Source organism: Rattus norvegicus, chromosome 1 (assembly GCF_036323735.1).
Source record: "Rattus norvegicus strain BN/NHsdMcwi chromosome 1, GRCr8, whole genome shotgun sequence".
NCBI lineage: Eukaryota > Metazoa > Chordata > Mammalia > Rodentia > Muridae > Rattus > Rattus norvegicus.
In genome coordinates, this window is record NC_086019.1 from 74,663,352 (window position 1) to 74,676,622 (window position 13,271).

The window sequence follows — 13,271 nt, forward strand, 5'->3', positions numbered from 1 at the left end:
GGACTCCTGGGTCTGAGGGAGGAGGCTGGTGCCTGGACTCCATGTCTGAGAGAGGAGGACTGGAACCTGACCCTTCAGTCTGGACAGGGGAGTGGGAGTGAGGGTGGGGTGGGGGTGGGGTGGAGTGGGGCTCCAGAGTCTGAGAAAGGAGAACTAGGGTTTGTATCCCTAGAGTTGTCTGAACCAATACTCCAAGGCCTGGAAGAGGCCCCGGTGGCCAGAATCCTCCATGTCAGTAGATCAGTTTCAGTGTTCAAGTCCTCAGTCCCTCAGAAAGTAGAAAAGACAGACAGACTCTAGGGAATTAGGGGGATTGGGACACATGAAGCAGAGCAACTATCCTTATTGGATTTATTAGACTAGGTGCCCCTCGGGACCTGTCATACAGTTTCAGCTCCCCAAGGGGCACAGACCCAGACAGGGGACAGCCATGTGGCATGGCATGGCAGCAGGGCCTGATTCTTAACCCCTCACTCCCTCTCTCAGCCCTTGTGTGGACCACCCAGGTGGGAACCACCTTTTACCAACTCCTTCCTTCCCCAGGTGGCTCCTCCAGGTGCATCAGGTGCCATGACCAGGCCCCTAGAACACCCATGCCACCTCTGCTATTTCCGCTCTGGACTTTCTGGTTGGAGCCCATACTGCCATTGGAGGTCACTGCCTGTATGTGACTCTCCTATCAGACTGGGACAACTGTTCATGTCCTCTCCAGTATCCATTTCAAGGCCAGGTATAGAAGAAGCAGCCTGGGTAACGTGAATGAAGTAAGTATGGGTGAATGAATGTGATGGTATTTACGGCTCCCTCCCCTAGACTAGGAAAAGATGTGGTCTTTCCCTCTTCAATGTCTGTGAAGCCCACCACAACACTTAGCTCTGTTTCTACTCGGCTAAACCTACTTCTCTCCCTCATTCCATGACAAGGTGGACACAGTGCTGAAATGACAGGGGACTGGCATCTCCGAGTCCCCAGAAGACATTCCTAAGCACTGAGTTGTCATTACCGCATGAAGGAAATGTCACTGGATCTGCTTAGGGCTTGATGAGCTCCCAAAGCAAGATACACAGTGTCATCAGCAGGCTCTGGAAGGCAGGCAGCACAGCCTCATTTTGGGAGTCCTCCCGAGCCCCTCTTTCCTGCCTGCTATTGAACTGGTCTCCCCTCTTCCCCTGGCCCCTGGATCTCCCCATATTTCTGAGTCCCATCTGCTTTAGTAGCTGTGGAAATTCCGTCTTGTGGAAATTTGCTGTCTTCTTGTCTGTATGTTTTTCTTTTCTGTCACTTTCCTTTTTAATTTTAAATGAAGAAAAAGGTATCTATTTTGTGGGGGGTCTAAGGGCATGTGTGTTGTGGTGCATATGTGGAAGTCAGAAGCAACTTGCAGGGATCAGTTCTTTCCTTCTACTATGTGGGTCCCAGGGTGGAGATTGAACTCGGGTTGTCAAACTTGACAGCAAGTGCTAGCTCACTGACTCTCTTTCAGTTTTTTTTTTTAAATTGCTTTAAGAAAATGTCTCTCTCTGAAGCTCAAGCATGCCTTGAACTGTGATGATCCCCCTGCCTCAGCCTCTTTAGTCCTGGGATTACAAGCGTGAGCCACTGCACTCAGCTCTGTATCATTTTCGTACGAAAATAATAGCCGCTTGGATTCTGTCTCCCCCTTCTTCCCACACAGCCCTCCCCCCAATGCTGGATCAAGACTTCTATCTGCAGTCACCTCTTATTGAGCTTGTCACCCCTGCTCACATTAATAAACCTTCTAGTCTCCCAGATCTTTTCCCAGCTCTGAGCAGCACTAGGCACAGATGGCGGACTTCCTCCTTAAAACATTATGTAGTTTTCACCCTTCCTTCCTCCTTCCTTTTGTGCTAGGGATTGAACCTAGGGCAAAAGTTCAATCCCTGAGCCATACCCCAGCCCCTCGCTGGGGGATTCTAAGCAGGTACTATAGACTGAGCCATACACCCCACCAACACTTTTTTGCCTTGCAAGAGGGTCTGCCCTTCTGCCTACCCCCAGGCCACTCCCTCTCTGAGATGACTTAGAAGTCCCCAAATTTCTGACCGGAGTCATAACTCTATCCACATTACCCTTCAAAGTTCTCCCATTCCGTGGCATTAAATGTCTTCTGAATGCTGATGTTACTAAAACTTGTATTTCTAGCCCTGACCTCTTCACCACTCTTATCATAGTCAACCTGATACCCTGACTTAGATTTCCAGAGGCATCACCAACTGGGCATGTGCAGAAAAGAGCCCTTGATCCCTCCCTCCTATCTAAAGTCTTCTATTCAGTATACAACCGTACAACTTCAACTCAGATTCCTAGCTCACACACAGTCTGTAAAATTCCACATTCCCAATTCTGGACACACACCCCTTTTATTCCCCTGTTTTTGATAAAGGGTCTCACGAGCTTCCTAATCCTCTTGCCTTCATCTCACAAATACTGATTATAGGCATGAGCCACCATGCCTTTTCTGCAGTGGTGGGGATACAGACAGGGTCTCCTGCATACTGGGAAAGTACTCTACCCACTGAGCTACGTTCCTAGGTCCTCTAGTTTTGTTTGGGAGACAGTCTCATGTAGCCAAGGATAGCCTTGAACTCCTCATCCTCTTGTCTCCATCTCCTGAGTGCTGGATTATAGACATTCACCACTCTCTGCCCAGCCCACTTTCACAGCAACAAGATTCCGTTACTTTTCTTTTTTCAATAAAACTATGACCCCAGCATACTTGAGCTTAAAGCTCACACATGCACAAGGTTCCAAGGGCTCATCCGTCTTTTGTTTCCTACTCTTTGGAATTTGTAACTTAATTCACCCTTGTTCATACCCCTCACCTCAGCCAGCTTGAATGGCTCTGACCTGTCACATTGTTACTGTATCCTCTGTAGCTTTTGTGGTCAGCTGAGAAAGTGAGGAAGTCTCATTGTGCAGCCAGGGTGGCCTGGAACTACACATTATTCCTATGTCAGCTTATAGAGGGCTGGGGTGTTTTAGGTATGCACCAGCAACTCCTAACTCCTGCTTTTCTTTTTTGTTTTGTTTTCCTGTGTTTTATTTTCTAAAATATCGCACGAATCCCAGACTCACTTCAAATTTCTTGTGGCCAAAAATGACCTTGAATTTTTGATCCTCCTGCCTCCATCTCCCAACTGCTGGGTTCCCACGTGTGCAGGCACTACCACACGGAGTTTATGCAGTGGACTGAATCCAGGACCTTGTGAATGCTAAAAGAACAAGCGCTCCGAGGTGTGAGCCACGCCCCCGGGATCCTGCTTAGCCCTCCTTTACAGACCTTAACATTTACTGCTTGCCTCTCCTGCAGAGGCAGAGGTCGCAGAGCTGGCAAACCCTTGTCTGTCTTCTCACCACTTGCTGTGGTTTGAATATGAAATATCCCCCACGGGATGTAAATGTGGTTTTGGACTGTTGGGCTTTGGAGAGGTGATTAGATCCTGAAGGCTCAATCAATGGGTTAATCCTTTCGTGAGTTAATACGGTGGGATTATCAGCGGGTAGAGGTGAAAACAGAGGGTGGGACTAACTAAGGACGTGACTTGGTGTGCCTTGGAGCTGTCTAGTCCCAAACCTTTCTCTGCTGCCTGTATACCGTGAGGTTAGGAGTCTCTTCAGTTCAGATGATCTAGGACAAACTGCTGCTTTTCTTTTCTTCCTTTTTGTACCAGGGATTGAATCTAGCCCCTCACACATGGTAGGCAACTGCTCTTATCACTGAGCCACGCCCCCAGCCCTTCATTGGGGGATTCTAGGCAACTGTTCTACCACTGATTTATATGTCAACCCTCATGTTACTTTTTCTTTGGAAATGTAGTCTCATCAAGCCAGCCTTGACCTCAGTAAGCAGGCGATCCACCCTCCTCAGCTTTCTGAGGTCGGCACCACCAGAGCTAGATTAGAAACATTTTCTCTTTTTGTAATGTTATGTGTATGTGTACATGTCCTATGGGTGTGTGAGAGAAGGGTGAGGATGGAGGGGAGGAAAAGCGCATGCACTTGTATGGAGATAAGACAGTGTTGGATCCCCTGGATCTGGAGTTTTAGGCCACTTTATGTGGCCACTGGGATCTGAACTCTGGTCCACTGACAGAGCTGTAAGCATCCTTAACCACTGAGCCACCTCTCTAGCCCAATTATTTAATATTTAAAAAAAAGATTAGGTGTGGTGGTACACCTTTGATCCCAGTTCTCAGGAAGTAGAGGCAGACCTATGTGAGTTCCAGGCCAGTCTGACCTACACAAGAGATACCCTGTCCCAAAAACTGAAAAAGACAATAGAGCATTCCACCATACCTCACAATCTTACCTGCCTCTTGTCTCTGTGAAGTTTAGGTTTTCTGTTCCTGTTTTGTGTCTTTGCAACATCTTACCTTTGATTGACAAGCTTTCCAGCCACTGTTTTGGTTTTTTTCTCTCCTCCCCTCTCAGAATTACCTTTGTCTTTGTCGTTTCTGAAGCACACCTGATTTTGAACTCTTCTGCCCTCCCTCCTCACCCCCTCCACTTCACTCTTCCTCCTGCCCACCCCCTATCTCTTTGTTTTGGGTTTGACCTTTGGACTACAGATTCCATCATGCCTGAGAACCCTTCACCCTCCCTGTACCAAGCCCTCCCCAGCGCCACTAATTTATATTCCTTTCCCCACATCTCAGCATCTCTTTCTGAACTGCCCTCACAGATTTCCTCCACAGTTCCTGACTCAGCCTCTCCACCTTCCAGTTCCCTCCCTTCTCCCGGCAGTGTTGAACGTAAGCTGGCTTCAGTCTCCCTGTATAGCTGAGGATGTCTCAGACTTCGGTCCTCCAGCCTGCACCTCCCAAATGCACTCATCACCATGCCTAGTTTATACAGTGCTAAGGATTGAGCCCAGGGCCTTGTGAATGGAGGACAAGCACTCTCCCAACTAAGCTGCATTCCCAGCGTTCACCCTGCATTTTGTGGTGGCAGCTTTATATCTGGGGTTAGCCTCAAGTTTACAGCCCCCCTGCCTCACAAGTACTAAGATTGTTAAGTATGCACCATTCATGTGGTCTCCTAAAAGCACATTTTTTCATACTCAGGCTCATGCTTTCTTCCTCAGTCTACTTCTGCTGTCCTGCACTGCCACTACTGATACAGTACTAATAATCACTTCTTCCCTCTTGTCCTCTGAGAAGCCATTTGAGGCAGGGCAGATAGAAGAGCATGTTTAACCTCCACCATCACTGGTGTGCAGACCTCGGGAACATGTGCAGAACAAATGAATAGGGTAAGGACCACTCTCTGCCTCCTGTGTCTAGCCTAAAACCCCTACCCTGTTCAGTTCTGCTGTCCTCTCTTACTCACTCGCCTTAGAAGCAAGCCCAGGCCTCTCAGCCTAGAACTCCGGGCACTGCTGAAACTGGTGTGCAGATCCATTACCTCACCCCTCAACTTTGCACTCGGACGGCAGCATCCTAGAGTGGTCGTCTACCACCCCCTACCCCAAGCACGTCTTGCTGCTTTGCTTCTCTGGGTTTTTGACTAAGTTGCCTTCATCTCCATCAGCACATACCAGACTGGTCCTTTAAGTCCAGATGTCACATACTCTAGGGTTTTTCCGTTCCTCCTGCGGAGTATTTGGCAGTTGTGTCCTGAGGTGACCACTGTGACCCTGAGTGGCCTGGGTTGCATGGTTTTGACACTGAGAGCAGAGCGGTGATCTGTCACCCCAGATCCCAACCCACATGATGCCAGTAGTTCCTTAGGAGTTGGTGGGTGAGTAGTTGAATTAATGGCCCCAACTGCCTTAGCCTCCTAAACTACCAGTTGCCATACCCAAGATCCAGAGTTTCTATAAGGGCTTTTTGCCTCCCAACAATGGACCTTTGCCACTTAACTCTCACCTCAGAGTCCCTGTCTTTATGCGCCATCCCCTCTTTTTTTTTTTTTTCTTTTCTTTTTTTCGGAGCTGGGGACCGAACCCAGGGCCTTGCGCTTGTTAGGCAAGTGCTCTACCACGGAGCTAAATCCCCAACCCCTCGCCATCCCCTCTTAAAGTCAATTCATGGCCCTTTTTGCTGACCTTATAATGTAAGTCCTCACTTAAGTCTTGAACCAGTTTGTCTCCAGGCTCTTTGCCCAACCTAACCTGACCCTTCACAGCCTGAAAGTGTCTTTCTCTCCCTTTGTATGTTAAATTTTCTCTCTCACCCCAGATCTGACTGGCTAGTACAAAAAACTGAGTTAATTATCCCCTAAAAAAAAAAAAAAAAACCAACTACCCCTTCTTGGAACACTTTGTAGCATCTCAGACTCCCATCCCATAAATTGTACCTTCTTTTTTAAAATGCAAAAGTCTCATAGTTGAGGCTGGCTTCAACGTCAATATACAAATATACAGCACAGGATGGCCTTGAACTCTGGACTATCCTTTCACCTTCCAAGTGCTGGAATCACAGGTGTTTACCACAATGCCTAGTTTATGCAATGCTGGGAGTGTAACCCAGGGCTTGTGATAGGCAAGCACTTTAGAAACTGAACTACAGCCCCAGCGGGCCTCCTCATTTCTAAGAGTCATTTACCGGGTATGTACGTGATTCTGTGATTAATGGTCTCAAGTACAAGATGCGAACTCTCTGAAGACGCCAGAGACCCTATTTTCTTCCCATCTGTGTGTTCAATGGTGGGTACAATGCCTAGAGGTTATACGCGCACACACATAAAATTTCCAAGAATGAATGAACGGATGCGCCTTGCGTTTATGTCCCCTCCTCCCTAGCACCACCTCCGATACCATCACCTGGTACACAGTAGGTGCTTAATAAGCCCTTGTCAAAAGATGAGTGAAAAAGTGAACTAAATGTCAGCGCGTCCCTCCCTTGGCCTTTGCCTTCTGCTGGTCTGTCTCTTTATACAGAACATGTGTATATATAGTTGTAGATGTAACTCTATATTCATGTGTTATGAGCCCCTCTCCAGGAGTTGGGCTGGCTGGGCTGGGCTGGGCTGGGCTGGGCTGGGCTGGGCTGGGCTGGGCTGGGCTGGGAGTCCCTCCCTCCCCTCCCCCCGCCCCGCCCCCACATGCACACAGCAAAACATTTAAAAAGAAAACATCTCAAAACTGCAAAAAACACCACGGGCCCTCCCTCCCTCCCCTGAAATCTCCCAACACAAAAATAAAACACAGCGCTCCCACGCTGGAGCCCCTTTTCCCGTCCCGTCCCCCTCCCCAAGGTCCCTGCTTCGGAGCGTGAAGGGGTTCCCCCACGTTCCGGGGTAGAGGGTGAGGAGAGGGGCTAGAAGGCCCAGCGGTGTCCAGCGCGCTCGCGGGAATAGACCTGGGGGGCACCCCGATCCGGCGGCCTCGTTGCACGCGCGCCCGCGCACGCGCCCCGGACACGCCCCCCGGCTCCCCGCGAGGGCGCACTCCCCTACACGGGCGTGGTTTTCCTGTTGAGCGTGTTGGTGTTGGACGCGGCGGCCTCTTTGGACAGCGTCCCGGGCGCGGGCGCTGCAGGAGCGGGCGGCGCGGGCGCCGGCGCAGCGGGCGGTCCGGTGACCGTGACCGTGACGCCGGACGCCGCCTCCTTGGGGAAGGCGTTGTGCAGCGTGAGGAAGCCCGCTGAGCTCCCTCGGTCCCGCTCCGAGCCCGTCCCGCCGCCCCCCGCTGCCCCGGCCGCCCCGCCGTAGGCACCCACGCCGGCACCGCCGCCTCCACCCCCGGCGCTCGCCAGCCCCGCAGCCACGCTGCCCTTGGACGGGTCGCGACTGAGCGTGTACATGGAGATGTCCGTGGAGGCGAAGCCCGGGCCCCCGGGGCCGCCGGGAGACGCATCCCGCGATGGCGAGGCCTCGCTGGAGCCTCGGGAGCTGGAGCGGGAGCGGCGGCGGTAGCGGAAGCGGTAACTGGGCAGACGGAGGATGGCCGAGGGGCCGCTCCCGCCACTGCCGCCCGCGCCGCCGCCGGCCTTGAGTAGGTCCGAGCGTGATTGGCAGTGTGCCTCGCGGCTGCGCTCGATGTAGATGTTGACGGCTAGCACGCCGATCACCTCGGCCAGGATGAATGACAGCCCGCCGAAGTAGAAGGACCAGCCATACGAATAGTGGTTTTTCTTCTCCTCGTCCCTCTTGGGGCCTGGCTCGCCCGCGTTTGCCGATATGTACACGATCACCCCGATGATGTTGCTCAGGCCTGGATGGAGACGGTCATGTGGGAGCCTCGAGGCCTCTAGGGCCTGAGGACTTCCGACTGTCTTAAATCCCCAAGACTCTAAGCCAGGTAGGTACCCCACTGGCTAAACTCTATCCCAGGAGTCTAACCCCTAGACCCAATGGACTAAAAACTATTCAAAGTGTCTAAGCCTTGATCCCACTGGATTAAACTCTACCTCAAGAGTCTTAAGTCCTGCCTACCTGGTCTAAGCTTCACCTCCATTGGGGGTCTAAGCTCCACCCCCATTGGGCGTTTAAGTACTCCACTAGTATAAGAGGCTAGAAGCCATTTCTAGTGGACTAAATTCCACACAGGAGTCTTAAATCCTATATCCATTAATTTAACTCCACTCCTATTTTTGCTGGGCTAAATTCTACTTCAGCAATCTGGGCCCTGCCTCATTGGCCTAAACCCTACCCAGCAATATAAAGCCTGCTTGCTAAACTCCACCCAAGAGCTTAAGCTCCATCTTTACTAAACTAAATTCCACCCTAAGAGTCTAAGCCCCGTTGTCATTGGTTTGAACTTTACCCCTACGAAGCTTAAGTACCCCTCCAATGAGCTAACTCTGCCTCAGGAATCTAAGTCCGCCTTCAAGAGTCAAAACTCTTCCAGTGAAGTCCAAGGTCTGTTCCTATCAGCCTAAGCCAACTTCAGAAATCTAAGTTTGGGACTTAGATACAGAAATCTAAGCCCCTCCTGCATTAGCCTAAAGTACTTCCCTTGGAGATCTGGCCTCTGCCCTCTATATTAGCTCCATTCCCTAGTTAACACTGGCCCTACTTTTACCTGGCCCAGCCCCCCTCCTCCCCCGTTCATTTCGTAAGTCTCAACTATATGGTTCTAAATTGCACCCATATGTGGTCAAGGCCTTGACTCAGATCTTACCTTCTGAGGAGATTTCTGGCAATGGCTGACAATGGCTTATCTCTGTCCTAATAATCTTAACTCTTTCCCACGGTCTAGGTATCACCCCCAGGTAGTCCGTGTTCTGCCCCTTCTTGTCTAGCCTCCACTGGCCTAGACTCTGCCCCAGCACATCTAGGCTCAACCCTGACTGGTCTTAAATCTACCCTTCCTGAGGTAGTCTCAGGCCAGGCTCGGTTTCCAGCTCCTGTCCAAAGTATAAACCCGCGTCTTCCTCGGGTTCCTCCCTCTTCTCCTTTTGCTGCTAATGATGTAATTCTACTTTATGGCTCTAGGCTCGGTCCATTGCTGACCTAACTCCCTGCACTAGAGTCCTAGCCTAGGTGTGTAGCCTAATTCGCTCTGGCTAGCCTCAAGTCCACCCTTATTAGAATAGATCGCCTTTGTACTCCGGGCCCAACCTCCAGTTTTCTAAACCCCAGGCCTTGTAGATGCAGGCTAGATTTCCACCCTGCCACGTACCCCTCCCAGACCTAAGTGGCCCCGCCCCCTGCAGATCTAGATCACCCCTCTCTACAACACATACCCTGCCATTTAAATGTGTTAAAACTCCCTTCTAGGAGTCTAAGCCCCATCTTCATTAATTTAATCTCCACAAAGGTGAGGGAGTCTAAATCCTGTGGAATCTCAGCAATCTTACCATTAATGAGTGGGTCTCCGAAAGATTTATTATCCTGGGTGTCTGCTGCCCTAGACCCAGTTTGGTTTTTTTTTTTTTTTTTTTTTTGTTTTTTTTTTTTTTTTTTTTTTGAGGGGTTGAGATTTCCCACAATGCCTACGCAGCCTTCATACTCTGTGTAGTCAAAGCCGATCCTTGAATTTCTGGTCCTCCTGGATTACAGGCAGGCATCACTACATTAACTTATGCTTTGCTGAGGATGGAACCCAGGGCTTTGTGCACTCTGTCATATTTACAACCCAAGGCCCTACCTAACTCTTGAAGTAACTGACTCCACATTCTGGCCTGGGTCTAGCTTCTTGTATAACCTCTCTCCTCTTAAAATTTCCAGAAAATGCCCTTCCTCCTCAAACAGGCAAAGCCCAGTCTTTCCCACGCAGAGCCTCTGTTTCCTTTCCCTGGGCTTAGAACAGTGGCTCTCAACGTTCCTAATGCTAAGACCCTTTAATGCAGTTCCTTATGTTGTGGTGACCCCCAACCATAAAATTATTTTCATTGCTATTTCATAACTGTAATTTTCCTACCCCTATGAACTGTAATGTAAATATCTGATATGCAGAATATCTGATATGGGACCCCTGTGAAAAAGCCATTCAGTGCCCCCCCCAAGGGTATTGTGACCCACAGGTTGGGAGCCTCGAGTTTAGAAGGTTTTAGGACCAGCCCCTTTTAGTATTTACCCAGGTCATTTTCTTCTTCTTCAGTCCCTGTCTTCCTAAGGCCAGTCCCATCTCCCTATTCTTAGACTCCAAATGTCTCAGGTTCCCTCCCCCTTCCCAGACGCCTCCCGTTATGTCTCTAGGACAGCTAGGGAAACTCCCCTTCTTGCCTCCCACTTTACTCACAGTCTGAGCAGGCTAAAAGCCTAAACCTAAATCTACCTTACCCAGGCGGAGGTGGCACAGCTTGGGAGGCGCCTAGGAAAGCTCGGGTCCCCAGGGGGCGCTTGAGGCAGACTAGCTTTGCATTCGCACGCGCCCATGCACCCGCAGACACGCACGCGCGTTCGTGGGTGGGCCCCGCCGCCCCTTCCCTCTGCCTCTCACCTGCTGCCACGAACAGGATCCCTGCGCCCAGGATGATGTTCCTTTTGGATTTGTAGACGCGAGAGGCAGCTACGCACACGCCCCCGAGCAGCAGCAGGATGGCGCTCAGGATAGGAAAGATGCTGGAGGCCCGGACTACTCCTAGGGGAAAAGAAAGAAAAGAGAGGGGACCAAAGGAGAGAGCGAGGGCGGTCAGGCGGACCACTGCGCCCCGGGCCCACCGCGCCTCCTGCCTGCTTCCCTCTTCGCTTTGCTAAATTTAGTTCGCCAATTCTGCTACTCCGGTTCTTTTTGTCTCATTCCCCCTCCTTTTTAAAAAGTTTTTCTTTGATTTTCTTCATCTCTCCTCCTTTCCTTCTGCATCTTTGCCACGTTTCTCGCTCCCACACCTTCTCTGTCTTCATCCTCTCCTGCCTATATCTCCATTTTCATCCCTGTCTCCCTCCCTGCGTGTTCATCCTCTACCCCCCACCCCTTGCTCTTTTTTTCTTTATCTCTCACTCTCCCTTTCCACTCGTTCTTTTCTATTCTTTCCTGAAACCCTTGACAATCGAATTCTGCGGTTTCTGAGCCCGGTTAAAGCAACCAATCATAATTAAGGCTTTGCCACGTTCTCATGATAACCACCCAATTACACCACAGAATTCCCCGGGGTAGTATCAGTCCAGGCTGCCAATTGCGGGACCGCCACATCAATCAGTCTACAACCCTTTACTATACACAGTTGTCAGGCCAAGACTTCTAACTGACCAATCACCACCCTAGGCCCCTCTGGCCCGGGGAGATAAGCATCTGGACCCGGATTGGCTGGGAAACTAATCTAGGTTTGAGGTTCAAGCTCCGCCCAGTCCCTTCCTCCGCCCCTCTCCTTCCACGCATCCGCAGCACCCTTAGTCATCCCACCCAGATCCTTGACACCCCACGTACGGAGCAGGTACTCCGCGCTGTCGTGGTCGTAGTCCGTGTCCTCCGGGAAGTGGTTGATCTTCACGCAGACACCTCTTTTCAACCCTGGAGAGGGGATGGGGACGGTGGGGAGGGGCGGTCTTCAGAGTTAGGGGAGGGGCGACCCTGTGTTCTGAGAGACCCTCCCCTACTCAAATGCACGCTCCCAGGTCCCTATCTTTGTCCTTATTCTCTCTCTGGTTGAGAGGTAAGAATCCACATCCCCAACTAGTGTCGGGTCAAACTTTGCACCCCTCAGATCTGTTTCCCATCTGTATTAAGGATGTTTTTTTTCTTTAAAGAAAAAGAAAGGGGTGGGGTGGAAAAAGGAAAGGATAAATACCTGTAATCCAACCCTATGCCAGAGGTAGAGGAAGGAGGATGGGAAGTTCAAGGTCACTGGGCCACAGAGTTTTGAGGCCAGTCTGGGATATTTGAGGTAGGAGTGAAAATAGGAGAAAGGGGGAGGGGGAACGAAGAAATACCGCTTAGTTTGTGTGGCTTCCCATTTCCCCAGCGAGTAAGTCAGTGTTGGCCACTGCCACCTCCGAGGCACTGCCATGCCTAAGCTTGTTAAGAAGGGCGAAAATGCGTGGAAAAACCAGGGACTTCGAAAACATCGCACTTCCTGAGAACCCAAAGATCATCTTGCAGCTTTCCCCTTCCCCTCTCTGTTCTTCATCCTCCACCCAGCTAGAACCCGTCTATCTCATCTGTGGGAACAGATTCTGTTTTACTGTTTGTGGCGCATAGCTGGAGAAAAACAAATTGCATAAATACGTTTATTCTCAACTCCCAGCTACCTCCAACCTGTGGGTCTTTGCAGATGTAAGAGTTATTCTGCAGAAACAACTCAAGGGTGTGTGTGCCCGCGTGCACACACGTGTGCGCACACGCGCGCGCGCGTACACACACACAAGTTGAACCAGTTCGGCTTTCTAGGGCTAACAGTTCCCTGAGCTGCCCCTTGTAGTAAGTACATGCATCAGGTAGACTTTTTGATAATTCATTTTTTGCAAGCTGCCAGTTCCTAAAGGGGGAGAGGCTAAGGTTTGACTTCCGTCCTGACCATTGCATTGCACAGAGTCTGGCTCCCAGGATGCCTCAAGGAAGGGATGGACGGACGGACGGATGGAATAATGAATGACTATAAAGACAGCAGAAAGAAGTTGGAACAAGTCAGGCAAAGGAACATAGGTGAAGAAATGAGAATAAAGGAAAGAATGAGTCTGAGGCGGTAAGCTGGGAAGACCTACACGTTTAAATGCTTCCTGTGTTGATTAACATACTTGACAAGCAGTGACAGAGAACCTTAGGGTTTGGGAGGTGGTTCAGTGGTAAAATGACTCGCTCTACAAGCATGAGGGCCTGACTTCAAATCCAAGCACCCACTTAAAAAAAACAGACACTATCACATATGCCTATTACTCCAGTGCTAGTGGCAAAAGATCAGAACAGGAGGATCCTTGGATTAGCT

General features: G+C 50.5%; 1 protein-coding gene and 1 non-coding gene across 2 annotated transcripts in view; both read right to left on the minus strand.

Annotated features, from left to right (window-relative positions):
- Positions 1 to 7,415: 7,415 nt before the first annotated feature.
- The window catches only part of Cacng8 (calcium voltage-gated channel auxiliary subunit gamma 8), a 20,237-nt gene continuing 14,381 nt past the window's right edge, over positions 7,416 to 13,271 (minus strand). The window contains exons 2-4 of the mRNA NM_080696.2: positions 11,777 to 11,860; positions 10,850 to 10,990; positions 7,416 to 8,176 (exon numbers count right to left, since the gene is read on the minus strand). Coding sequence (NP_542427.1) covers positions 7,416 to 8,176; positions 10,850 to 10,990; positions 11,777 to 11,860 — 986 coding nt within the window. The remainder of the gene's footprint in view (positions 8,177 to 10,849; positions 10,991 to 11,776; positions 11,861 to 13,271) is intronic.
- Mir935 (microRNA 935) lies at positions 7,859 to 7,949 on the minus strand. Its single transcript, NR_032758.1, has one exon. It is a non-coding gene; the product is annotated as a microRNA 935 (primary transcript).